At 44.5% G+C, this 27437-nt stretch overlaps 1 protein-coding gene across 3 annotated transcripts in view; it reads left to right on the top strand.

The window, feature by feature from the left end:
• The window catches only part of RBM6 (RNA binding motif protein 6), a 58492-nt gene that overhangs the window by 11852 nt on the left and 19203 nt on the right, over positions 1-27437 (top strand). For all 3 annotated transcript variants that reach the window (XM_061458249.1, XM_061458251.1, XM_061458250.1), the window contains one exon: positions 10626-10699. In XM_061458249.1, the coding sequence (XP_061314233.1) occupies positions 10626-10699 (74 nt within the window). The remainder of the gene's footprint in view (positions 1-10625; positions 10700-27437) is intronic.

Genomic DNA, 27437 nt, shown 5'->3' on the forward strand with positions numbered 1-27437 from the left:
GCTGTAGTAAATTCAATCCAGCTTTTCACATGAGGTCATCCTATAGAGAAGTATGTGAAACTTAAGTCATATTGACTTGTGAAAGGCCAAGCGTGTTTGAAACTAGAGGCCAGTCATGAGTGAAACAATGCTTTTAGGTGTGTATGTAAATATTCATAAGAATCAGAAGCAAACTTGCTGGATTATTTCTGTCTCCTGGATACACCTGGACCCACTGGCTGCACTGCTCTATCCGCTCAATGGGATGGCGGCAGGCTGGCTCAGAGGAGCGCGTGCTGAGCCTGTCTGAGTGGGTTGTATAGTTTGGAGTGCTGTCCAGAAAGGTTAAAAATAACATTAATCATGAGTATGCATGTGGAGTGTGTTTGAGAGAAGAATGCCTGCAGCTGGTGGAGAACAATAACAGCCATAACAAACAACACGCAATTAACTTGGAATAAGTGAGGTTCGGATCAGCTTCACAAAAAGATAACGCTGATCATAAAGCTTATCTCAGCAGCTTCAGCATGATAATTCCACTGTATGATCTTCACGAGACTCTTTCTGTTTTGGGGGAAAATATGTGGTTGATTTTTTTCCTTGGAAAACACAGCTCAAGTTCTTTATAAAGCCCTTTCTTTTTATGTACTGTGTATGTGCTAAGGGAAGCATATTTTCACTGAAGATTGTGCTGAGCATGGAACACTGTTCTTAATATACCTGATACGATTTTGGTACACATTCAAGCTGTTTATTCTTTAGATTATTTTGCCACTGAAGCCCGCAGACTGAAATGGTGGTTAGATTTTAATCGAGGTAGTAAGAGACCCCAAGAAGTGGCATAATAATTCTATTTACATCAAAAAGGCAGATATTTAGAGACAATGACGAAACCCAAGTCAGACTTTATAGTTTTACTCTACACAATGTCGACTTGTAATTTCAATCAGATAGATTTTTGAATTGGTGCCTGTATGTTCAGACTGAAAGTATCAGATCCATTTGTGGGGGAAGAGGGATGCTTTCAACGTAATGTGTAACCCTTGGCAGGAATAACTGTATTAGACTGTTGGCTTATCTGTCAGCTTGCCTTTTCAAGTGTGTTTGGTCATGTCTGTTCAATTAATCATTACAAAGAATAAACCATGAGGTGATAGTGGAGTCTTCTCAAAGACCATCAGCTGTTTTAGTATGTGATACCTCATGCAGAGGCAGCACCAGGGATCTACTGCTGCTTCTGTAGATGCTATCGGTGTTGACTTAGCAGAGGCTCGCTCAGAAGGGGTTGTCAGTAATGGCTTGTGAGCTCCCCCTATCCCATCTGAAGGTACTTACCTCTGCTCACTGGTGTCAAGGCTCTCATGTGGGTTTACAGTGTGGGCCTCAATCTGTGGAGCTGCTACTGCAGTGTGTAACAGCACCAGGCTACTTGTGGCATGGTGTCTGTCATTCTCCTGTTGCTGCCTGTGTTGGTGCTGACTGCCTGGAACTTGAAACCTGTACCTTTTGATCTTCGAGGAATCTAACACGAACACGCCTTGTCCTGGGTTTGATTTTGATCGTATTTTAAACTTATCTCCTGCCTGCTTCTCTTCAAGCTGTATTTCTGCTTTCCTGACTAATGCCAAGCATAAGCAAAGTCTGAGATATCATCTTGAGTATCTGATACACACAGAACTCTTTGGCTGAACACACACATATGACCTGAAGAAGAGGTCACATGGACCTATCTTTGTCTTAAAGGGCTGCTTACTATGACTCGTTCATCCTTAAAAGATGCTGCAACGGTGGACAAGTAATAAGTGAAAACATAAAGTGTACTCCGAGTCTTCTGTTCAAGTGATTCTCCTGGATGTAGTCTGTAGTGGGACAAGCTTAGAATGTATGTTTTCCAACCAGGGTTCATGTTAGGGTTGGTACCAGCAGTTGGGAAAAGCTGTTCAGGGAAAATGAGCCTGAGAAATTGCTGGCAGCCCATGAGGCTTTTCTAGCTTACCCTGCAAGCCCATCTGGAGAGCTGAGAGGTTTTCCTAAGCTGGGAGAAACTGGTGGAGAATGGACACACTGACAGAGATGGAAAGCAGCATGCCCAGAGGGGAGCTCTGTGAAGTGAACCTGGAGGGACCGGGTGAGCTGGGCTGCATCAGAAGGAGCAGCAAGGAATACCCTAGCTCCTTTGTGTACCCTCTAAATTAGTGCAGCACTTTAGAAACTGGTAGATTTGGGTTTGTTAACCCTCTCTGACTCTTCTGAATACTCACTTTTGAACCCTGGGTGGGGATGCAGGAGCACAGTGCTGCACCCCTAAGGAGCAAAGCACCCATGGAAATGGGATGACTGGAGCAGGGAGGAGCTCTGAACAGCAGAAATGCTTGGGGGCAGAGGGATGTGCACCTGAATACAGGTGGCTGATGCTGAAGGACAGGCATCCTCCTGTGGTGGAGGTACCTGCAGGAAATGTAGTGTAACCTGAAAATGGGACTAACCTAGCAGCTGTGTAATGGCAGCTGCATGCTCTGTGTTGAAAAGTTTTTGTTTTAGCAAGTACTATTGGTGCTAAATGTACTTTATTGCTTGCTTAGACACCTGGCACCAGCATTTGTTTTTTGTTTCATTTCTCTAGACCTGGCCCTTATGTCGTGCTTGGAACTGCCCCCCTCATCCATTTCTTTGTTAAACTTTAACTGCCTTGGCTGAGTCCTAGAAGAAACTGGAATATCTTGCTGCTTCTTGCTGAGCTCTGCCACATTGGTGCCCTGTTAAATATTAATAAGCCCCTTAGATAAACCTTTCAAAGGTGCTTCTTTTCTTTCAAGTGCAGTCTCTCTTGTATATCAGAACAGTGAGTTGCTGGCTTCAGAAATATTTCAGGAGCCCTCTGAAATTTACATTTTTATTCTTTAGTACTGCATTTTTCTAAAACTCATTAATCTGAAGTCTAGAACTTCATATTTCGTGGTGGAAAAATTGGTGCAGACTTCTGAGTGGTGCTCCTCTCCATACTAGGGATAAATTCTCCATTTTCTATAGCTGGAGTGAGTCCCGAGGCAGTAAGAGCTCCTCTCCTTTCAAGCAGAGCTGCTACTGTGGTAACAGGCATGGCTATGCATTTGTCTGGCCCAGGTATTAGTTCCCTCACTGTAGCTGTACATGCAGGTGGGGTTTGGGTTGGTAATGCCAAAAGGCTGGTGAAGTACTACTGTGCTTGCTCCCAGTGCCTGATGCCTCGTGCTGCAGCTTCCAGCCTTAGATGGGGCTGGGGAGCTGAGCTGCTGCTCTGCACAGGGAGAGGATGCTTCTGGAGGTGTGCAGCGGCACTGTGCTAAACTGGGACCTTTTGTTTCCTTTTAGGAGTGATGTATTACCCTTGGGTAAACCCCTCTGAAGGGTGGATTTGTGGCCCGTTAGTAGCTTCCTCATGATCAGGGCTTGGCACCAACCTTACGGAGTTTGATTAGCAGTAGATCCCACAAGGACTTACATTCTTTGGGTTAGTACAAAGAATGTGCTGTGGGTTGATGTGAGATGTCTCAGATACTTGCTGTGGCACAGAGGTGAATCTTGCCTGTTGTGCTAATTATACTGAAGACAACTTGGCCCACCATCAAGGCTGGTGCTAATGCACCACAGGAAGAATAGTCAACTGTTGCTGTGTTTACTGCTTTGCTCAGTGAAGACTGGCCCACTCTACTGCATCAGCCACGAATAAGGGCATGCAGATCTTGGGCACTTGCTGACAGCTGAAGTGATGATCCATGAGCTCACAAGATGCTGTAGCACACATGAAGTTTCCTCTTGAGGCATGATCAGATCATGTGCTCATCAGCAGAGTTCTGCAGTCTGCAGGGGCTCACCTTTCGAAAGCTGAAGAAATAACTTAGCACTGATCTGCATGAAGCAGTTGATTCTTGTTTGTAGCCAGAATAGCTTGGTGAGGCCTAAAAAAGCACTTAGTTGGAATTAGTCCATGGTCATCAATACCAGTCCTTGCCAGTTTTCCCAGCTGTGTGGGCAGTAGGCTTTTGACTAGTCCTGCTTGATTTCAGGGCAGTATTGCATTGTCTCTTGGAAGCAAAAGGCATTATTGCCCATTTTTCCTCATTTGTGATGTGGTGGCTTTGAAAATTGGAAGTACAAATCTGTTTTAAGTCAGTGTTTGAGATAGTGATCAGCTTTGATTCAGGGTTATAAGGCTTGTTCTACAGAAAAGGCAACAAACATATTCATCCATAAAACATACAGTCTTTTTCACATGCAGAATCCTTCCCTCTGTTGCCACTTTTACAAACACACTCACCCTTTCTGCATCTTCAGCACAGAACTTAAAGGCTTTACATAGTGTGCTGACTTTATTGCGTTGCTTGCTTTCTCAGTCATGTGTGATAAGTACAGATCATATATCCCAGAGACCAGGTTCACATTAGGAATGCTTTAAAACCAAGTTCCTGTCTGCAACACTTTCCCAGGTATGTAGCCTCCAGCCCTCTCATGGGGTTTTGTGATGGGCCCTAGGATTCCTGGTTTCTGTACAAATATAACATAATACTTTGTCTTTAATAAAGCTACAGTGTGTATGATCTTAGTACTGTGGGTTTTTCCCTCCTCTTCTCTGTGCTGGTGTACAAACTACTCCCTGTCTGGGCCAAGAAGGGTTGACAGCCATTTGGGGCTCAGACTGTTGTAGTTTATAAGGCTGCCTGTGCCTGCTTTTGAGGACATCTCAGACAGGTCCTTTCTGTCTCTTGTCCTCCTGGATGGACGGAAGAGGATGGACTATAGTGCTCTGCCTTTCAGAATATAGCTGTGTTTCATATCCTGTTCTCTTACGCAGCACTGTCATGAATGAGTGTGTAAATAGTTTTTTATTCAGAGGGGACAGTATGAAGTGACAGACCTTTTCCCAGCAGCCAGGTGTGGCTTGTAAATGCTCAGCCTTTGAAAGAAATTGAGGATATGGCTTGTCACAGATCATCCTGTTTATTCTGGTACAGCTCTTCAGCTTTAGTAGCTCTGAAGACCAATTTATCTGTGCAGTAAAGAGATCTGACAAATTTATGGATGCTCAGAATCCACCAGCTGGTATTGAAAGCGCTCTTGGTTTTGGCTTCTGGGCTTGTGTTAGCACAGATAGCTCGTCGTGCTGCATCCCTCCAAGTTTTCAGACTGTGAGTGCAGCTTTATTTTCTCTGCTCACCACAGAAGGCACTATGCTGTTGCCCATCCTTGCTGCAATAACAAGACTCGCTGCATAAGCACGGGTAAAGGCAGTACAGTGCGTGCCCGGGAGCTCCTGGCTTCTTGGAAGCATTGAGTGTATTATGCCTGTTAACAGTACGCTGTAATAGCACAGAGATACAGAGAAAGCCTTGTGTTTTCCAGTGTTTTCTTGTGATGGGGTATTTGCTGTTTAGTAGGGATGACCTACATCTGCATCTTTCCTTGGAGAAAACAGATTTGTGGATGGGGTCATGGGCATGTTGTCCAAATCTTCCCCAGATGAGATAGGTCTTCCTTTCAAACCAAGGAACAGCAGGTTCTCTGAGAACAGTGTGCTAAATCTTGTCTCCGCTACGCAAGCTGTGCAAAGGACAATGTTTGAGACTGCAGATTCCTTCAAGGCATGTGGAAGTCCTTCATATCCACTATGTGCTTCATGTCATAGTTGCTTTTCAAGCAATAGAACTTTCTTCCCCAACATATATGAACATCTGCAAGAACATTTCCTCAGCTGCACTTGGCTTTGTCATGCTGTCTCTGGAGAGAGCAAGCAGCAAGAATAAACTTGTTCAGCAGGTTGGCCGTGGATCTGCTTTAATGTGCTATCTCTCTGAGTCCAAGAAGTACCCAAAGTTGCAAATGCTTTTCCTCTGTGGTAGTTCTGCTTCATTCTACAGAAAACACAAGTGAAGTGGTGTTGAGATGGTTGAGAAGCTCTCTGCCTATGGAGACTCCATCATTATCATCTTCTGCCCTCCTGGCAGAGTCAGGGACCTCCACCATGTTCTCAGTTGGCCCAGCAATCCAGTTTAGCATAGTTGTCTTTTGACAAGCTGTTATATGGAGTTACTTTAACAGGAGGCCATCTTCTTGCTTTCCAGGACAGAGGAGAGAGAATATCTTCATATTGCACCACAGCAGATGGGGGTTGTAGCAGATGGTTTTGAGAATGCAGGTGGTGCTTCACCATGGACTTATGGTTACCTAATGCCTTAAGCTTGTAGGGGTGGGTGGTAACGTGACTTGCTGCGTGCTCATTCCTAGAATCAAGAAGATGGATCACCTCTCAGACTGGATGCCTTTGTCATGTTGCCATCATGCCTTCTTTGAAAAGTATCTTTGCTTTGGCATAGGCAGGGCTGCTGTCATTACATGATCTTTTCACTTGGCCTCCAAAAACTCCAGAGATATTTTTTTGATGCCTTCACACTGCTTACAGCCCCAATCAGAGCAACATTATGGTTTTCCTTTATTTAGATCTTTGATACATCAAACTATCATGAAGTAACACATTACTGTGTGTCAGTTGTTCAGTAGAAACTGTGTGTATAGAAGCAAGTCTTATTTTAAATCCCAAATCTTTGATCTTTTTATCTGAAGCAAAAGAACAGTAATTCTAAGTCAGGCTTTCAGGATTTTTAGCCAAACTATGGCATGCTAACAGGGACCTGCTATTTGTTGTCAAAATTCACTTCACTAAAGCCCATCTCTTTCAGAGGCAAAGTATTCCCTATTCAAATGTTTGCAGACCAGCTTCCTGGAGCTCAAAATGTGTCCTTATTCCGAAGTATTAAGCAGTCGTGCCCATTTCCAGTGCAGAAAACAGCTGAGCATGATTTGGGAACATCTGTAAAGGAATGTGTATACATAGAAGTACTTAAAACAGAAGCCTCCTGTTTTTTATGTGCTCTTTCTGTGTTCCTCTTTCACCCGTTGTATACAGCTTGTGGTACTTGTGCAGATGAGAGGTTAAATAAGGTACAAAAGTCCTTTTTCACAGTTGACCTGAAACACAGGTGGATAAGGACATGCATGTTTTATGGCTATGCTAAGGCCAAAATCTGGATGAGTTCAAGTGTTGGAGGACTGTTCTGTAGGAAAGTTCATGGGGACAGTGTAACTGTGCTGCAGCATGCTCAGAGCTTGCGTGGGGGGAAATACTGACTTCTTTCCTTTTTGACAGTCTGTGTGGATCACATACATGTCTGCCAAAACATAAGGCACTTCTTACTCCACTCCACTTTTTTGTGTATCCTGAAACTATTATTGTACCAATCAGTAAGTGAAGAATCAAATTAAGAATGTATCAGGATTTATATCTTCATGTGAAACCTTGCATGTGAATTTAGGCCACTTTGAGTCAAAAAACCCATGCTGTAATCTTCAGCAGTGATTTTGCTTTGCTGGTTTGATCGCTTTGGTTTTACTATAATGGCTTGAAGAATAACCAGTGGGTGTCTGAGCATTCCCATTCACCTTGGGATGCCTGTTGAACCAATTCCTGCCATTAGGTGCCTGGCCCTGTGCCTCTGTCAAAATCCCCTGCCCTGTTCTGATTACAGCAGCTGAATTGCTGCATTCTGACAGGCAAAGTGCGTGAAGGCTTTAGAAATAAAACTATACAAGGTCAGCAGCTGCTACACAAAGAGCTGAACCATCCCTACAGAGGAGGCAGGGAAAAGGTACAATAGTTGGTGGCAGGAGCCTCTATAGCTGCTCTCCCTTAAGAATCAGCCTCAGGTCACTTGGTTTTGTTTCAAGTGGTGTGCTCTGGGTAATGTGAATATTGCAGATCGTGGAAAAGTCAGCAAGCATTGTGTTTTGAAGGTACTCTGTCGCAGTGCTGCTGTTCCACATGCTTCCATTTCAGTGACCGCTCTATCACAGTCTGAAACGGGAGGATCTCTTGTGGAGCTGGGGACAGTGGGACAGAGTAGGGGTGCTGTACCATCCAGAACTGATGTTACTCTGTAGTTCTCACGTGCTGAGCCGCCTGTCTGACCTGTGCAAAGGGCTGGATCTGGGGGCAGGGGAAGGTGTGAAGTGCCCCCAGATCTTCCCCAGGGGTTTGAAGTGGAGCAGTGGCTCCAGACTGCTCTCTTCTTGTGTCACTGCTTCAGTGCTGTCTGTGCAAGGCCAGCCTGTAGTGAATTGCAGAACGCTGTGTCCCTCTGCAACCTGACCACAAGAGCTGAATATTTGGCCTCAAGTTGTTTTTTGGCAGGATACGGGGCCACAGTTTCTGGGTTTGTTTTCATTGTGCATGTTACTGCAGCTATGCTTTATGGGGGCGGGGGGTGAGTTTGGGGGGAAGAGCAGAGGCAGGAAAGTGTCGAAGGAGAAAATGTGCTCATCTGCCCCTATCTATCATGTAATGTTTGGAAGGGTCCTCTAGTGTACATTCCTGCAAGCATCTCAGCTTTTTTAATCTACGTGTAACATTCAGCATTGAACTCTCAGTTGTGTCATGCTGGATTAAATCCATGTCTGAACCACTCATTCGCTTCATGGGGACTGGGATGTAAACTGTCTCTCATTGTACAGCAAACAGTGAAAACTTCTGCAATCTTGTTTCCTGCCTGTCAGGAGACCCCCTGCTTCACAGGCACCTGGAAGTAAGATAACACTGATCCTGGCTTGCTGTTTACAGCAGCATCCTGTGAAGGGGAATCAGGCTGAAAAATATCATTCATGCAGCACTTTTCTAAACAGGAGGGAAAGAAGAGCTCAAATCTAGATTTCTGGATTTGAATAAGAGTTTAAAATGTGCCATGTGAGCCTGCATGCTGTGCGGTGAAGTAGTCGAGGTGTCTGCCCAGAATGCAAAGCAGTCTCCCAGCAAGGGGCAGCACTGCTCCTGGAGAGCAGTTCTGTCTGCAGCCAGGAGAGCTGCTTCGTTTCCAAAATGGGATTTAGTCTGCAGCTGGAACTGCAGAGCAGAATGGATGTGCTGGGAACAGCTGGGTGAATTTGGGTTTGTCGATGCTGTCAGCTGAAAGTGTACCTCTAGGTCCAGGTGCCTACTTCATGTCAGAGTATTGAGTTGCTTTAGCTGCATCCCACTACAGATGGTATGCTGCTGGGCTGCATCTTTCACTGAGCTGAAGAGCACCCAGATGATAAATTTCATTTTAGTATAATTATATTGACTAAAATAAAATGGGGAAGGGGAATAAATTCCTCTGTGGGGTAGAGGAGGAGCTAGATTCAAATTGGAGTCTTGTTGTTGAAGGCTAATGGGCACAGTCAGGATTGGGTTGTTACAAGCTTGCGCAGAGAGCTCTCAGAATAATAATAATAGTAAAAAAAAAATATCAGTAGGGTTTGATGATGAAACAGTTTTGTGTGGCCTTGTCTCTGATGTGGTTAAGTACGAAGATGGTAAAGAAACAGGGAAAAATTGAGGAGTGCAGCAAATATTCTTTGGCGTAGGCTTGGAGATGTGGGCTGTTTTCCAGGAGACTGGAATGCCTTGCTTGAAAGAAGTGTGTGTGGAGTTACCTTCCTGTGGAAGGTGAGGGGCTGAAGCTCTAGGAACCAGATATGTACCTGGTTTGAAGGTACTAGTATTAAGGTATGCATCTTCAGGAGAGGAGATGAGCTCTTCACCAGGACAGCTAGGTGCCTAAAATGATACAAGCCACACGCAGACTGCCTTTCTTCTCATTCCTAACCAGCCAAAAGAGCAGCAGGAGGGAACTGAGCCTTTCCTCTCACTGTTCGTTCATGTAGGAGCATCTCAGCCCACGATCATCTGGAAAGCACTGTTTTGGAGGTGGCCTTGGCATGCGGAGGGTGAGGTTGTGACTTCAGGTTGTTCCTTAGCACTTCAGTTCTTGGAAATAGTTTGAACATCAAGGATGGCTCTTAGGATGGTCTTAGCTTCCGTGGTGTTCAACCTGCACTTTTCTGTGGGACATAACATTTCAGGGCAGGTGACTGGAGTACACGGTTGCATCAGTGAGTCCCTTCTGCCACTGACTGAGATGACAGCTTTCCAAGGAGTGAGAAGATTAAAGGCTCTCTAGTTTCTTGCATCTAAACTTAAGCTCCCACACCCTCTTGTTATATGTGCAATCCCATCTATACCAAAATGAGAAAGCTGGAGTTCTCATTCCTGCTCTGCTGTACTTTTTCATAATACAAAGGATTGGACTTCAAAAGTAAGCAGGTGTTGAAGGAAAAATAGCGCAGGCAAAGGGATCGTGTTAGTTCTGTCTGAAATATTGCCCAATTAAAATGCTGGCTGTTCATGTAAAATACATTTGCAGCAAGGTACTTCAAAATGACTTATCGACACTTGCTTTGGGGAGCACTGCCTCCAAGGTAGCACAAAATGTGAAACTAGCAATGGAAAATCACTATGCCTTTAAAAAAAACAACAAAGCAATTCTTTCTTGCCCTGAGGAAGGGTGTGCCTGTCACTGGGTTGTGTAAGGGGAAGTGGGAACACTGTACTATTAACATTCATGATAAACTGCCCAGTTAATCATCATCCAGCTAGTCCCTGATTTCTCTCCTTTTCGTTCTGGAGTAGAGGGGTGGTGGTTAAAGGGTTTGTCATTGGAGGGAAAGTGAATATTTGATGTGGCTTTCTTTATGACAAGGCACTAACATGACTCCCGTCTGTATTTAAATGCTGTCCCCAGGTTACGACTATGGCTATGTCTGCGTGGAGTTTTCACTCTTGGAAGAGGCCATCGGATGCATGGAAGCCAACCAGGTTGCTTTACACTTCGGTCAATGCTGCTAGAAGATTTTAAATTTTATTTTTTGGTGGGGTGGTGGAAAGGCAATGAGGTTTATTTTTGAACCATTCGAAGGAAGATCTGTTCTTGTATAATACACAACACTGCGGTTTAAATGTTGTTTCCAGAAACTTGTAAAAGGCTTAGAAACGCCAGTGTGAAAGAGCTGCTGGACACCAAATGGTTTGCCCTCCTCGCTGATGTATGTGGGTAAAGTCAGAGGCTGGGGGCTGACAGACTCCTAACCCAGGTTTTGGCCTGATGCTTTTGCACTCTCACTGAAATCCAGTTGGAAAGAGCTCTGTGAGCATCAAATGCTTCCCCCGGCTCTGCGTGCGCATGCATATACACATGTGACTGGAGGTGAGGCCTCGGGTGTGCAGCTCTGAGTCAGCTGTGCCTTGCACGCTCCACTTTTCTGTATGCCTTGTGTGTGGGAGAGATTTGTAATTGTGTCTCCCCCACATGTATCCTGTCCTTTGCAAGCAAAAGCTGCAAACATGAAGACTATCCTACGTGCAGTTGTACCTGGTAAATCTGAACATATCCAGCCCTTAAAAGTGCAAAATGGCTTAAATCTCCAGTGACTAAGTACCCAAGGGGAGCTTTTACTCTGAGCTGGTGTTTGAGGCTAGTTGTCCGCTATTCAAAATGCATAAAGTTTGTTAGATAAAACAGATTCCCGTCTCACACCATCCTCCCTGTGAGTTGGAACTGCAGGTGATGGATCACTCGAGGAAAAAACACTAAACAATTGATCTCCCTTCGTCACTACATCGCTTAAGCCTCTTCTCTGCTTCTTTTTTCCTCTTAATTTGCCTGAGTAAGAATCCACGTCAATTATCTAAAGCCTTTTTACCTCAATCCCAAGTCTCACTGTCAGGGGAAGAGAGTCATGAGTCAGATTCAGAGCTGTGCATCTGCAAAAATGTACTTACAGTTAATGAGTCTTCACAGCTGGGGTTCCAAAGGTCCCACTAAGCGCTTGCATTTGCCTTTATTTTCAGTTACAGAGGTATAACAACTTAAAGAATATTTTACAGAAATAATTCTGTTGCTGGGAAAGAGCCTGGTGCATTCCCACCGGGAATCACTTACTACTTTTACCACAGTGACAACTTCTATTTCTTTGTCAGTGTTGCTACAATTCCCAATTCATTTTGTTGTCACTGAGGAACCTAATTCTGTATGACATTCCTTTAAACCAAATACCTCTCCGTATTCTCTCCACAATTCTGCTCACAGGAAAAAATGTCTCCCTACGCTTGAGCAATTCCCAAGTTCCTGGGAATTTGGGAATTCCTCTTTTCTTTGTTGTTGGTGGCTGCTCTTCCCCTTCTCCCATTTGGAGCATCCCTGTGTATTTGGAGAGGTGTTTGACATGATCAGATTTGCTTTATTGCTACAGCAAAGAGCAGTAAGCGCCAGTCCTTGAATTGAGCTAAGTGCTAAGAGATGCTCAGTAAATCACTGTATGCACATGAAGAAGTTCTGGCTGGCCTTCAAGTGCTGCTTACGTTGACTCTCCCCAGCAACAGTTATAGCAGGCCTTCAGAATGAGTAGTTTTTTTACCGTGTTTCCCTTCCAACATTCAGGCATGGTGCTGCCCAAATCCTGCCAGAGGTGGGGGCAGTGGTCCCAGCCATGTGCTCTATCTGGGACATGTTAAAAACTGATAGGGTAGGAAGTCTTCCAGTTTTCCTTACTGCTGTACGTGTGTGTGTGTGTGTGTGTGTGTGTGCAGAGGAAACCTGGAAGATAGAGTGATTGGATGGGATCATCTCCAAAGCCTGCATGTGCCAATTTCACTATATTTTAGTAGAGCTACTGTAGTTTATACTTAGTGAAGCAAGAAATATGCTTTTTGGGATGAATGAATTTGGTCAGGAGAATTGTAACCTCTGGATTACCGCACATAGCTTAACTTCTTTAATTTGCTCTTGATTGAACTTGAAAGAAAATAGGCCTTCTAATTATTTAAATTAAAAATAAAGTAGTAAGATTTGTATGTGACCTGCTGCAGTGAAGGGAGCTGACTTTTAAGTTCTCAATAAAAGCCAAATAGAGATACTCAGAAAGGGATTTGTGCAGTTCAGTTGTCCTCAGGCAGTAGATACCCAATTTTAATATCTTCCAGTGTACAGTTGTAAGATTGTCTCCTTAGATAGAGAATTAATCTGCATTTTTACAGGCTGCAAAAACCAAACCCTGTGTTAGCTAAGATGTAGATTCTTTGATAGTTATTTTCAGAAGGTTATCAGCTATCCCTGTCAAATTCAGTCGCTTGTGAGAGCATAAATAGCAAACCAGTGTCAGCTCACAGTGACATCCTAGTCCCTCACTAGTCAACCTGCTTCTTTCTCAGTCATCTGTTGGCTGGGAATAAATAGCTTTTGCAGAGATGGTGGGTTTTGTTGCCATTTAATGCATCTTCAACTGCCCCTGCCTGAAGAACAATTTGCTACATCCCTATATTTTATAATTCCTGCGTTGTGAAATCATTTTGTTTTACACAGCACATACCAGCACCCACTTTAAAATCATTTCCAAATTCCAAAATCAATTCCAAATTTTGTTTTACACAGCACATACCAGCACCCACTTTAAAATCATTTCCAAATTCACTAGCTACAGATTTACCAGGTCCAACTCCTTCTGTTCAGTAAGGCTCACACATGTATGTGACCACTGCGATTTGAGGGGGCTTCCTGTTAAGTACATCGTGATAAGGAAACATCCATCCTCTGTGTTGCCCTAATCTTGTAGGAGAGTTTTATTCCACTTGTATTAACTGCTGCAGCTAAAGTAATGAAAATGCCGCCCTTATTTAATTGCTTTGCCTTGTTGACTGTTGTGTTGGCAATTTATTACAGCTCAAGGGTTCCGTGTGATGTGTGTGGAACTGATGGATTGCTGTTAGTGCTCGTGCAGAGGTGTTGGGCAGCAGGTCTGGCTGAGCTGAGTGCTGGCTGCCCACTCTCCTGCTGGCTGTGGGGGGCTATTTGCCCTGGTAGGGGAGGTGGGCTCTTGAGTTGCTTTGCAGAGCCTGGGTGCAGCCCTTGTTGCAACCTGATGGCAGGTGATGCTCTTGTTGGTCTTTTGTTACAAGTTGGCTGTTGTTTGATGAGGAGACCTTTTTTCTGTCTGTGATGAGCTGGTTTTCCATGGGGGAAAGACAGGTATTTTGAATGGAAAATGGGATTTCTGTTGCTAAGGCACATGGTTTCCCCTACATAATCTTTCCCCCTTTATTCTCATTTTTGGAAGGTTGCGGTGTGGTGTGGCATTTGTCTTACTGTGTTTTCTTTTCATTCAGGCTTGGTGTAGCCCCCAGATGGCTTCTTAGAAGCAACTTGGGGAATACATCCTATGGCTCTTGTTCTCCATAGGCACTGGGATCTCTCTGCGCTCCTTCTTGAGCCGTAAGAGAAACACACGTATTCAGATTGTTGCTGGATGTGAGAAAATCATGTGGGAAATGAAGTACCCTTCATGTACTGTCACTGTCACATGTCATTAAGGCAGGTGAAGGAGGAGAAATGGAGAGAGCCTGTCCCTGCTGCCTGGATGTTTTGCTGTTTTCACTGAGGTGGAGCTGGTTGTTATTCATATGGAAGCAGAAGGATTTAAGATGAGGAGCAAATAATTAGTCTTGACCGACTATATGGTATTGTCTCCAAATCCTCTCAGGCCTCAAACTTAGCAACACTGGCAGTGTATTTCCTGGCTTTTGTTGCTAGTAACTAACATCTTTGTAATCCTTTCCTCCTGTTTCTTAAGTAAGAGGGCAAAAAATGGGAGAGCTATAGCATGAACTTTTAAAAATACATGCTTTGTAAATCACTGTGGAGGTTTCCAGGCGTGTGCTGGAGCGGTTATTCCAGGACTTGCTCTTGTGCCTTCCTGCACTGAAGCTGGCACGTGTCAGAGCAGTTTCCCTGGTTCAGCTTGCTGAGCGCAGTGACACCTCCCTTCCCTGCCTGTTTCTTACTGGGGCGGCTAAGAGGGATTCTTACTGGATTGTGTGGGAGCTCGCTTTTCTTGAGCACATCCCACCGCCATGCAACTGGAGGCATCAGCAGTGTGTTGCTCCTGCTCTGAGCCAATCCCATTTTCTCCATTCACTGCAGTGCTTTTCTGCATTTAGTGTGAACATAGATAGCTTCTGGTACAGATTAGACTTCACAGGCTTTTCACTGAAGCTGTTGGTGTTAAAATCCACAAGATGCTGTGACAAGCAGGCAAAGCTTAGGACTTTCTGTCCTGAAAATATTTTGAGTAACCAGTCACAACTCTGTAGCTTCTGAGTTAAATACTGAAGGAGTTTGTGGTTATCCTGAGAATGTATCTGCTCTGGTGACCTGCAGCCTCAGAGTGTTTTTTGAAGCCTGTGGTGCAAGGAGCGTGTTGCAATCTGTAAAAGAAAATGTGTGTCCAAACATCAAAATCCTTGTTTTCCTGTCGGTAGGATATGCAGAGTTGTGGAATTTGGCATTTTTTCCTAGAATCTGCAGAATGCCCTCTGCAATGGAAGATGACACCTGCTTTAAGTGTATTTTATGGCCTGTCTGGTATCTTATTATTTACTTGCTTGACAATGTCATTCCATCTCTTCAGCTTTAACCTGCAGTTGAGGGTGATGGTGACAACTGAGTGTGTCCAAAAATACATTGAAATCCATTTGCATGTTAGGCTAAGAGTGCTGGAGATGGCCTTGCTTCTGATACATCTTCCTTGGATTATCACTACACTGTGTTCTGCTTTTCTTGTGTATTAGGTGTGTGGATTCTGCTCAGGTTGTATCATTAGAACACATCTTTTCCCCTATTAAACCTCTCCTGCTTTTTGGAAGTGTGGATTTCTAGAGTTGCCTTTTGGATTTTTTCCACTTTGAGCATGTGTTTAGAGAGGGGAAAGGCTTGTATACCTAGGCAGTTTCTTCTGTAAACATCCTAATGCTTTGGGAACTATGCACATTATGGAGTAATTTTTATGATCCCAGTGACCTATAGAAAGTTCCCTTCATAGTCTACTTTGTAATCAGATGGGTGCATTTCCAGACAGCAGAGCTGATCTGTGTTTTCTTACTGTGTCTGACTCAGCGTGTGACCTTGTCACGAGCTCACCCTGGTCTCACATCACTGAGGCTCAACATGTTGAGTCAATCCTGCTTGTGTCTCACTGATAACTGCCTCGTACTGTCGTTAACTGGAGCTGTGAGCCTCTGAGATCAGTACAGAAGCCTGCAGGGGGAGGCTTCTCGTGCTGGGCAGACACTTGCCTGTGAATAAGCAGCTGGATCTGGCCTGTGACAGGGCTGGGAGTGTGGGTGTACATACGTATCCTGCAGGGATGTTGTGATAAATACACTGTCTGCTTTGCTGTTCGGAAGGACTGACTTCATCTCTGCATTCTACAGAGACCTTCCCTGTGCAGAGAAGGGTGGATTTTGTTGTAAATGTAACTGCCAAAAAATTCTGGTACTAAAAATACTTCCCTGGACCACCTTCTCTTCTGGCATCTTAACATCTGTCATCTCAACTGTTCAAGCTGTGTGAATCTTCTTAGTCTCTTCCATTGGCACAGGAGGTCATAAGACATCTTCTGCCAAAGACTTCACACACTCCTCCTTCAACCCTACAACTGCCTTCTTGGCAGCTCTGTCCTGCCTTGCCTCAGGAAGCAAACCGTGCTAACCTGTGTATTTTAAAAGAAGTGCACTTTGAACTGGAAGAGTTGTGAAGCTGCATCTTCTTGCTCTACTTGTGTGATCCCAGCTTGTCATGTCCCTCTACCTCCCTGCTTTTATTCCAAAATCCTGTCCTCCTCTTTTCCTTCCTCCTTTTTCCCTTCAGCCTTACCCATGTGATGAGGATTGTATGCATTTGCTACTGCTAAACTGCTGCTGTGTAATGGGGTTGTCCCAGAGGACAGCTTCTGGGTGAGCTGCTCAGAGCATGCAGCAGATGCTTAAGAAGAATTCCTTAGAATCTCTGGTTGCTGCTGGGGACATAGGTATGGCCCAGCAGGGTTATCTCAGGAATCAAATATTGATGTATATTGCAGAATCATCTCTTCTGTGTGCTGAAGTTCACTTTGGCTGCTATATAAATAGGTTGTTCCACATAGAGAAGGGTGGGGAGGGATGCTTTAAGATGAAACTGCCCTCCCTCTGGCCCCTGGGCATTTATGTTGTGGCTATGGGTTTGTTGGGCTTTTTTGCCCATTGACATTAACAGATCTGTGTGATGATGTATCTCTGAAATACCTATTCTTTCCCTGTAGATATCAAATGCTTTGTCAAGCAAGTTTTACTCTGTTGGGGTAGATGTTCTATTTACAGTGCAGAAGCTTGAGCTGGCAAACATTAAGGAATAGTTGTGATTTCCTGAAATTCATTTGAATAACTTGATCCATGAGTGATTGCTAAGATAAGTGTCCATTCCTCCATTCCTCTGGCTGACTGTATGATCATGCAGTGCATCACTTACTCCTGCTGGGTACCACATGCTGCTGTGCATCATCCAAAGGTGCATGGGGCTTCATGTACATCATGGCTGTTGTGAAAATGGAGTACTTGAAAGCTTTTGCTTGTGAACATGAAATGCAGCATGTACCACAAATAAGTGTGCTCTCTGCCCCTTCCATAGAGCTAACCTTGTAACGTGGAGCAGTTGTTTTCAGAGCAACACCTAAGAAATAGCTTTGTTTCAGTCATTGTCAATGCGCAGTGCTTTATCCTGAGTGACATGGCATCTGGCACACTCATCCTTTGAGTTTGTTTGTAGGTGAGATTTTTGCCTTGAGCCAGAAGGAATTTGAAGTAGTCCTTGGGTGCATACGCAGAATACAGATGCTACCTTGTCTGTGTAGCTGTCAGGTCCTCTCCTCTTAAGGTGATAATGGAACAGTTGTGTGACAATGGAGGAAATCTTACTCACAGAAGCTATGAATAGGTGCAGTTTCACCTTAAAATGAAGAGCAGTGTTCTACTGCTGGCTGCTCTTTCAGATTGTATGTTTCTAATTGAGTTGATTTTCTGTGAAGATCTGTAGAAACTATTAAATATATTCCTGTCTAACCGTTTGGAAGATGTTTATTATTGTAGTGTCAAAGTGCTTCAAAGGAGTATGGTAAATCAGCTGTAGGACAAATAGTGTTACCACAATTGATAGATTATGTACGTGGTGAGCTGGTGATTTTGGATTAAGATATAAAATCCCTTGATCAGGCTCCTATATGAAAGTTAGTAGGACTCATGCCACTAATTTGCTTTAATGCTTTTGAAGTCATCCCCTAAGTAAGCTGGTGACTAACAGAACTTCAGATGCGCTCTCAGAAATTCCCTCTGTACTCTTAGAAGTGGATGATGCTGATATGACTGAAGTTACTTAAAGGAGACAAAGGGGCATTGAGGGGGAAATGTCTGTATGGGCTCAGTGTGCATGACTAGAGGCATTTTGGTGAACACACCTTAACTTTCCTTTCCAGAACAAGACCGCTTTCCATCGTGATTTTTGCCACAGTGGTTTGCACGGGAGCTGTTGTGGTGAACAAGGCAGCGGTCTTCTCAGCCCAATCCCAGCAACACTGAAGGGAACACCAGATACGTTTTACAAGCCCGTGAGCCAGATTACAGTACTAAGACTCCATCTGGGCTGTTTCGATAAGTGGGAGCACACCAAAGTGGTGTTGCAATTTTCACTTGATGAGTCGTCTTTGTTAGCTTCAGATGTTTGTTCATGCTTTTATGCTATCTTAGCGGCGGTTGCTCTTCCGTTCCTTGGTGCGCTGTTGATGTTGGATTGCTGGAACAGGAAGGTAAAAAGTTGAGTGTAGAGGTTGAAAAGAAGTCAAACTGCACTCTCCCTAGGGTTAAGGAAGGCAGAAGCACCGTTTCTCCTCTTAGAACACCCATTCTCTGCCTGCTTCTCTGCAGATACTGTGTATTTTGTTTTTGCATAACTATGCTTATGATAGTGAAAGAGAGCTGCGATTCCCTCAGAGATGTGGATGTTAGTCTGTTTTCTTCCCATTGGAGTTTGTGTTGGGCCTTTTCAAGGTAAATCATGGAAGTCTGTCTACCTTAACCTGGGATACGTTCAAAAAGAGTACCTTGAATTTTGCCATTTTCTGCTCAGGCAAAAGATGAAATTCAGATGTTTTGAGTTTGAAGGTGCAAGAGCAAAGCTATGGCAGTCAGCAGCTTTTATTTGTGAATTTCTGTTTCCATTTGATTATAACAGGGCTGTTGATGTTTGTGGCTAGAAATGAAACATGATTACAGTGGAAAATGGGGGCTGGCATGCCTGAGTGGACTATTGCATCATTAGCCATAAGTCACAGTCAACAATGAAACAGGTATTTAACACAGAAGGACACACAGTGACTATCCGCCCCCTTCCCCTGCAGCCACAGAGCACTTCCAAGACCCTTATTAAAGCTTTAATGCCTACAAAAATCACAAGAAGCACTGTATGCTGCAGGATCAGAGATCAGGAATGTTGCTGTCATTCTGCATCTGTGTGGGACAAGAAAACACATTAGGTGGAAGGGCACCAAGGGTGCTAGCAGACAACAGCCCCCTGTACTTCTGAGAAGGGCACAAACTGCCCTTGATCCTCTCTAATTTCAGCTGGAGGAAATTTCTTCTTCCATCATATCTGGCAACCTGTTTAACCCAACCTGTGTGAGTGGGGCAGCAACTGAGAGGTCCTCAGTACCACAGTGTGACCAGCTTGCTGAACCTTTGGCTGTGATTGCTCCCAGAAGAGGGCAATAGGGGAAAATCCTGAAGCCGTTTTGTGCAAGGAGATGGAGGAGGGAGGTGGAAGGTTCTTCTTGGCTTCTGCAATGACAGCAACTGTGCAATGCGTGGTCGACTTGTTGCAGTGAAGTGTCTGATATAAAGTAGCACTCTGCCTTAATGTTTGGTTTGCTGTCCTATTGCACGGTGTGTATGCGTTGACAGCTACCAGATGTTGCTTCCAAGTGTCCTCTTGCATATCCCTCACTTCAGGTTACTTGTAATTTTGGCTAGAGATGTCTTCCGCAGGGTGAACAAAAGCTTCCAGAAGTAGACTCCCCAAAGGACAGGGGTCTATATCAAGTGTGTTGTGAAATGAATTACATTTTTTATGAGGGTCAAAGCTATGAAGCTGTAAACAAGAGATTTAAGTACTGAAATTTCTGAAACTGTCTTCTTTAGAGGAAGAGGGTGAAAGTAATTCTCTCCTGTTTTCATAGACGGCAGGGGAGATATCTTAGTTCTTGTGATGCGCAGTCCACGTCTTAGCAGGAAATTAGCAATATTCAGATGGGCTCCTTGTTCCAGATTTGAGCCAGGATGGCAGTAAAAGCCCAAGCAAATATTTGATGTACTTTTCTGTCAGGATCTCAAGAGCAGACTTAACAGAGACAGTAATTTTAAGTCCGCAGAATCCCAAGATGCATTTTCATATCTGTAAAACCAGGTTGAGAAGTCTTGCTAAGAAGGTGTCTCACGATGCAAAGCTGTGCATTAATGATATAATGACTAAAGTATTTTACTGTTTATAGTCCTAGGTTTTGAAAGCCTGATTGATTCTTCTGAACTTGTGGTATCACTGGAGAAGAGAGCTGAGGTGGTTTGGTTTTATATCCGCGGCAAGATGTTCTTCTGTGCCTCGTCCATGTGAGATCAGTGTTTGTCTTCTACCACTACCTGCTTCTCTACCCATTGCACTAGCTTAGCTTGCCTGTTTTTCCTCTTTTGGGTGTGGACTGGACCCATCATTAAATGTAAGAAGTGAAGTCCAGAATGCGTAATAAACACCTCTTAGGGACAAGTAATCCACCCAATTCCAAGAGGAGCAGCTGAAAGCAACATGTCTCTGGTGCTCTAGTGCTTGAGATGAGCAGCTGCACACCAGGAGCTGCAGGCAGTACCTCTGTGTCTGTCTGTACTGAGCCATGTGTCGCTGTCTGGCTTGATACATCCCTGGGTATTAAGAGTCCCAAAAGAGGTTCAAGTGGCAATAGCTGAGCCACCCGCTACTGTGCTACTTGTCTGTCAGTTTAAGGCGATGTCTGTGTGTGCTGCTCCACTTTCTAGTCCCTTAGGGATTCAGCCAAGCTGGGGCACTTCTGACACAACAGGGAATCATGATCTGTTTCTTCCTCCTTGTCAGGGTTATTGTAGAAACTGATGTCCTGCATGCTCACTCTCTGGCTAGACTCTCCTGGAGAGCTGAGGGCAGCTACCATAGCTCAGAGCCTGGATATTCACTCAGGAGAATTGCTTCTTCTGCCTCTTGCCCCCTGACAAGCCACTAAGCTCCTTTCTTCAACAGTTCTGGGGACTGCTGAGTCCCCAGACAGTAAGGAGGGATCTGGATGTGCCTCTGGATGTTGTGTAGTGCAGTTGCCAGGATGAACTTCTTAAACCTCCAAGCCCCTCTAAAGGAGGAGCTGCTGGGTCCTGTGGGGAGCTGTGACACCCACTAGTGGGACATTGCACCCAAGCAAGGCAGGCAGTAGAAACTCATTTCCTTCCAAAGGGCTCAGTAGCTCTGTTCTCACACTGTGACAGGTTTCTTGGGCAAATACTGACAAAAGAGGTTAAAGCAGCTCCTAAGAAGAACTCTCTTAAGAGGCAGCATTTGCTCAGATATAGAAATTAGTACAGGTGCCAGCCTGAAGATGTGCCAGCTGCACTCTCATTCTGTCCAAATGTGACTGTTAAGGAGCTGGATATAGCTTTTGGTCAGGCCACCTCAAGGATGTGATGATGTGTTGGGAATGATCATTGAGAAGGCACAGGTAAGTGTTGTGCTGCTGGTAAATTTGTCCTGACAACTGGCCAGGGGTTTTTCTCTTATCCTTTGGGAGTCAGTATCAGGCACCCAGTTTTGCCATTAACTGGGAATTTACAGATGTTGAGAAATGAATTCCCCAAGGACAAAATCCTCTTTTTATCCGAAGCTGCTCCCTCTTCCTAGGATTTTTGGGGTCTTCTCCTTTCAGCAGAGAGGCTGCCCCACAGGAAGCTTACATGAGCACTGGCAGCAGAGAGAGCATTGCCAGTGAAGGCTCCAAGAGCTTAATTCAGTGGGTACATGTCTGGAGGAGCCTCTGCACTGCTCTCGCCTCGGTTGTGTTCTTAGTTGAACATTAGTGGACACTTGCTGCTTCACAGAACATCCTGCGCTCTGTTCACCGTGCAGGTCAAGCTATCTTGGAATTGGTGTGTAATTCCATGGTTACATGCTCCAGCAAAAGGACCTGCTTTTGTTTGGGTGTTGGGCCTTTAAAGGCTTCAAACAGGCTGAGTTGTGTAGGAATAAGTTTGCTTCTTTAAGGCAGAGCTTTCCAGACTGATTTTGCATTGGAATTCTCTTTAGTGTTTTGATACTGTGCTTCAAAACTGTGAAAAAAGAGCTGGACCTTTTCTCATTGTTTCCCAGCTTCCTAATGGCCATTCCTAATTGCAAAGTACCCCTGGGGGAAATGCACAGGAGGGTCCTGGGGTGCATTAGTGCATTGTGCTAACCTTCCTTATCTTTATATCATTTAAAAACATTATGGGATGAGATGACCTTTGAGGAAGAAGGTGGCCATATAACAAAGTATTGAGGATTATGTCCAGGCAGTAGAGCAGCCTTTTGGAGAGAGAAGGGAAATCCCTGTGTTGGTAGCAAAGGGAGTCTTTGAAGCAGCTGTTGTTCAAACACAGTGTCCAGGCAGTAGACCATAGTGAGTCAGAAAAGGAATATAGATGAGGCAGAGCTATGTGGACCCTTCCCTAGAGCCTTCTGTGGATAATGATACTCAATATGCTAAATATTTAAATACTCTTTAAGTTTTGATAGTTTAAGCACACTTTTCAAATAGAGGATTAGCCTGATTCATGCTTTCTTGGGAACAAGTGCTTGATATAGAATCATTTAGGTTGGAAAAGACCTTTAAAGGTCATCGAGTCCAGCCATTAAAGAAGATCATATGCATGACCTTCTTTGCTTACCCCCTAATAAGCCCTTAACCATTCATGCTTCTCTTCAGCTGTGGATTGGGAGCACAGACAGTAATACCAGAGTGCAAAACTTGTCTCCCTTTGAGCTGTTATTTCCTGATGTCCCCAGGCCCTCACTGTCTGAACTTTAGAAAGTCTCTTCTGACCCCTTTGTACTGTATAAGAAAGGATTTCATTTTAAAATTTCCTCATTTTGTCAGTGATGCTGTAAAGCTGATTTGCAAAGGGTCCTCTTTGGAGGGTGGGGGAAGCTGGAGGTTAGTATTAGCTGGGCAAGGAGATGTTAGAACTTTTGGTGTCTTTGCTTCACTGGATGAAATAAAACTTTCAGATGTGTTGAAATCTCCTTACAGGGTGAAATACAGAAGCCATTCATACCACCTACCACCCAAAGCTGGCCTTAGAAGCATGAAGCACATTGTGTGTTTTCTCAAGCTGCAACACATCACTGTTATCCTTCCTGGAGCCGTAATTGGGAGCTTGCCTGTACCAACTGTTTTGGTGGTAGAGTTCTCAGAGTGGGACTGAGTGTGCTGACAAGTGGAGCAAATGCTGTGTTTAAAAGATAAGCACTTTGAGAGACCTCACTTGGAAGTGAACTGGAGTTCAGACTTCAGGAAATAAAATGTAGAGAGCTGGCATAGCCTGAAAGGCAATTTCTGTGTCTATTTGCAAGAAGGATGTCAGTGGAGGGAGATGAGTTACAGAAAGATACTGGGACTTGCTTCAAAAGAGTATGGCTTGTATCCAGGGAATTCAGAAATCGTAGGAAGAAAACTGGAGGTGTCTCAGCAGGCTAAATGAGGTGTCTGGAAAGAAGGTACTTAAAGGATGTAGACTGGCACCTTCTGCTAAAGGACAAATGTCCTGGATAAGCAGGCAGAAAGCAAGGCCTGAGGAGGGCTATCTAGGAGCAAGCAGAAGGGGAAACCTGTGTGTCACAATGGATGGTTCCAGTGAAAGGGGATGAAAGGAGTTTGAAAAACAGGCACTGGGTGCTATCTGAGATAAAAAAATCCTTACATAGCATCTTAATCTGTTATATTTAGCTACTACATCTTTAGGGCTCTCAAGTTATCCTCCTAATGCCTCAGTTCTGTGTTAGTGCCAGTTGTGTTTAACATGCCCGTCAGCGATGTGCCTGAAATCATGTTCTGCTAACTCAGGATTGTTGTGACGTCTTTGGGCTCTCCGTCTCAGGCCTCCTCTGACCTTGAAGACCATGAGCCCTGAGCATGCTGTGCTGGATAGCTTCAGATCATTGTTGAAATGCATGCCTTGCTGCTAAATGCTTCGAGGTGATGCCACATGCTCTCCACCTCTGTGGCATCGCTGACGCCCAGGAGCCAAACGTCCTCCTTTCTAAGTGACCACGAACACAACACTTATGAATGATTCATGTCAGTGTTAATCTTGATAGAGACCTGTAATAATAATAGACAGCATAGTCATTTGGATACACATGGTGATGTAACCATTCCTCAGGGATCCACTGATTGTCAGACCATCTTTTTCCCTTGTATCTAGTGAAACTTCTATCATGACTGTCAGCTACTCAGCAGGAGAGTACTGGACCCTGATAAATCAGGCCACTAAAAAGAAGTCCTTGCGCTGCAAATGGTTAGGGAGCTGGAGAAGGGGACTGAAAGCCTTGGAAAAATTCCCTCTACACTAGGAATGTGCTTGTAGTTACTGTTCCTGTAGGAAATGCCAGACTGCTGCAGTACCTTGCAGTAGGCTGGATCACTGTTGTTTCTTCGTCTCTCCACGTCATGCTCTGTTTTCTAAATGTTTAATTACAGATGGATTGTGGTTTGTGGGTTCACAGCTTTTCTCATCTGCTTTTTGTCAAAGGTAAGCAGATGTTCTGCCTCTTGCTCTGTAGAGTTGAATCCCTTGTGCAGCAGCTGCCAAGGAGCTCGGGGATAAAAACTTAAGCATATGGAAAAAATGGGATGGGAAGCCAGTTTCTGTGGCTGAGATGATCTTGTTTTGAAATATACCCAGCTGGTCTCTTACGTTCCCAGGTGTTGGCCCTCTGCTCCGTCCTGGGAAGCTGCTGCCTCTGGAATTCCACGAGCAGCTGGGTATGTGTGGGTTAGAGGAACCTTTGGTGCTTGACCCTGCCTGCTTGCTTTACCTGAAGATAAATATCTTGAGGGAGAGAGCCTTGTGCTCTCCAGGCTCTGCACAGAGATGAGCACCACGCCAGCGGAATAGGATCTGGCTATGTAATTTACACAGTGTTGTGGTTGGGGTTGTTAAATTTGCATTTATAGTCCATAGTCAAATAGGAGAAAACCTGAAAGCAGTTTGGTTAGTGGTTACACTTGGATAACCCTCCTGCTGCTGCCAGCCGCCTGTATCCCTGTGCTGTCCTGACCAGTGCATGTGGAGGCCAGGACTGGGAAATACCCTGTGGGTGCTGGGAGCATCCTGTTGTAGGAAGTGCTGCTGGGACCATGGGCTCCCTCTGCATTCCCAGGCTGCCTCCCCATGGCAATAAAAACATCATTAATCGGTTTAAGTAATTTTTAAATGATGGATGTGTAATGATTTTTGAATAACCATCCTAATTATAGTAAAGATGCATAAGAGGGTTGAATTAGCATCACGTAAGTGAGGTTAATTCTGGTTTTTGAATGGGACTGCTTTGCTGTGCTGCCCGTAAGCATTCTTTTGTCATAATCTTTGTATGCAATTTTGTATCTGTTTGCAAATGATATTTTAAGTTAATTTTCAACATGTGGAACCATGTCAGTCTTCTGACTTGGTTATTACTCAGCAAGAAGGATATCAGAACCTTTTAGTTCATGGCATGGATATTTTCCATTTAATCAAGCTATGAACAATATAAGGAAATAATTAGCTGAAGTGGTGTTTGGTTTTGTGCACGAGCCAGCTGCTGAAGGAGATCTGACTATGGTTCACTTATAGTGCACTCCCTTGGTTGCTGCTCTGTGGTTGTAGTCAAGGAGAAAACTTTGGCTTACTAATCTTTGTGGATTTGGGGTCTCAAGAGGTGAGCCCTGGTTCTGTGCCAAGAATGACCTGCGGCTGCTCCAGGTGTTGTCATCTGTAAAGCTGAGACTGACGACTGCTGTTGCACTGAGTCAGGTACCCATGGCCTTTCTTGTGCCACGGGACGGTGGCAAGCGATTACCATCCCACTGGAAGAGCCAGAGCACACTTCCTCCACAGCAATCCACAGTGGTACTGCTTGCTACATCCACTTCTCCATGCAGTTTTGGCAGCCTGGGTGGTAGCTGCTGAAGCCTGAGCTGTGGGGTAGGATACTTGGAGAGCTGTCAGCTCATTGTTAAGAGACTCTGAAGTGAGATTTTACTGCAGGTTTTAATGTTTGGCCAGCTTCAATTAAAGCAGAAGCCTGGTTTGATGTGCGGGAGTATGCCGTGCTCCGAAAGCTCTCCACATTTCACATTTTCTAGGTCACTCTTGGATGCTCTGATTTATTTTTTTTTTCCAAAGAAACAGTTAGCAAAATCTTTGACATTGATGATTTATATTCTTCTGTCATCTCAGTCTTGGAGAGCACAGAGATACTTTTTTGGCAAGTTCTCCCCCTCCTTAACCCCCAGTCATCATCATTAGAAGGCTGTCAGCAAGCATGAGAAATCCCAGCATGCCAACTGTAAATGCTAATTGACAGATAAGCAGCTGAAGTGGGTAGCTCGTGCCATGCCTGACCTGCAGCAGTCTGTCTCCTGGCCCTGTCAGGAGCTGCCTTGCTTCCCTAGGAAGCATGATCAAAGTGATCCGTGCTCACACACTGCACAACTCGGCAGCAGGCAGTGAGTTAGCTGTGCTCCGTTCGGAGCAGGAGGTGAGTTCTTGCCTTCTTAAACTAGTTTGATTGGAAAGATGTTAAACTAGAGATGAGTTAAAACCAGCCTCATGGGTTGGTGTTACATGTGCTAAGAGTGTGGTCTGGGTTTTTTTCGTACAGTTAGGCTTACCTTTACCACTTAGATCTTACTGATACTCTTTTGATGCTTCCAGTTTAACTGTCTTTGCAGACAGAGCTTGGAAAGTGCTCTGGTAACTCTGGTAGGAATTCTGTTGCCCAGTAGATGCGCAGCCTCCAAAGTGCTTTTGGAAGGATTTCATCACCTGTGGGCATCATAGCTAAGGGATCTTCCCTTTTTTTTTCCCTCTCTTGAAGTAACCTGTACTTGTGGGGTTTGCTCCTGCTCAGTGAAAGGCTCTGACACATTAGTACTTGCTGTGTGCTCTTTCTGCAGACAGGGTTTATGGATTCATGGCATCACTCTCTAGAACCACCTCATGGTGAGATTGCTCAGTTGATCAGTCTATTGCCAGTAATATTTGCACACTAGGCCATCAGCTATTATTCAAGATGATGCAGGTGTTTTAGTAGCTTTAGCTGAAATGGTTTGTACTGAATTGTATCACTTAGCTTAGAATCCAGCACTGCATCAGACTTCTGAGTGAAAAACCATGTCTAACTGTGTTTGGAAGATACCAAACAATAGCATAAATCATTGCTCCCAGAAGTAAAGTCGCAATGCTTTGTTTTGATGAATTTGGCATGGTTTTGATGAATTCAGAAAAAACAGTAGAATCTGCTTGTGTCCTTGGAAATCCAGACATTTCCATGGCTGAGAGCTCAGTGTTCCATGACTGCGGAGCTGGGCAGCCTTTTAAACCCTTCACTGGTGAG

This window comes from Pezoporus flaviventris, unplaced genomic scaffold (genome assembly GCF_033815535.1).
Source record: "Pezoporus flaviventris isolate CSIRO_AGI_PZ_B2104156 unplaced genomic scaffold, CSIRO_AGI_Pfla_v1 ptg000026l, whole genome shotgun sequence".
NCBI lineage: Eukaryota > Metazoa > Chordata > Aves > Psittaciformes > Psittacidae > Pezoporus > Pezoporus flaviventris.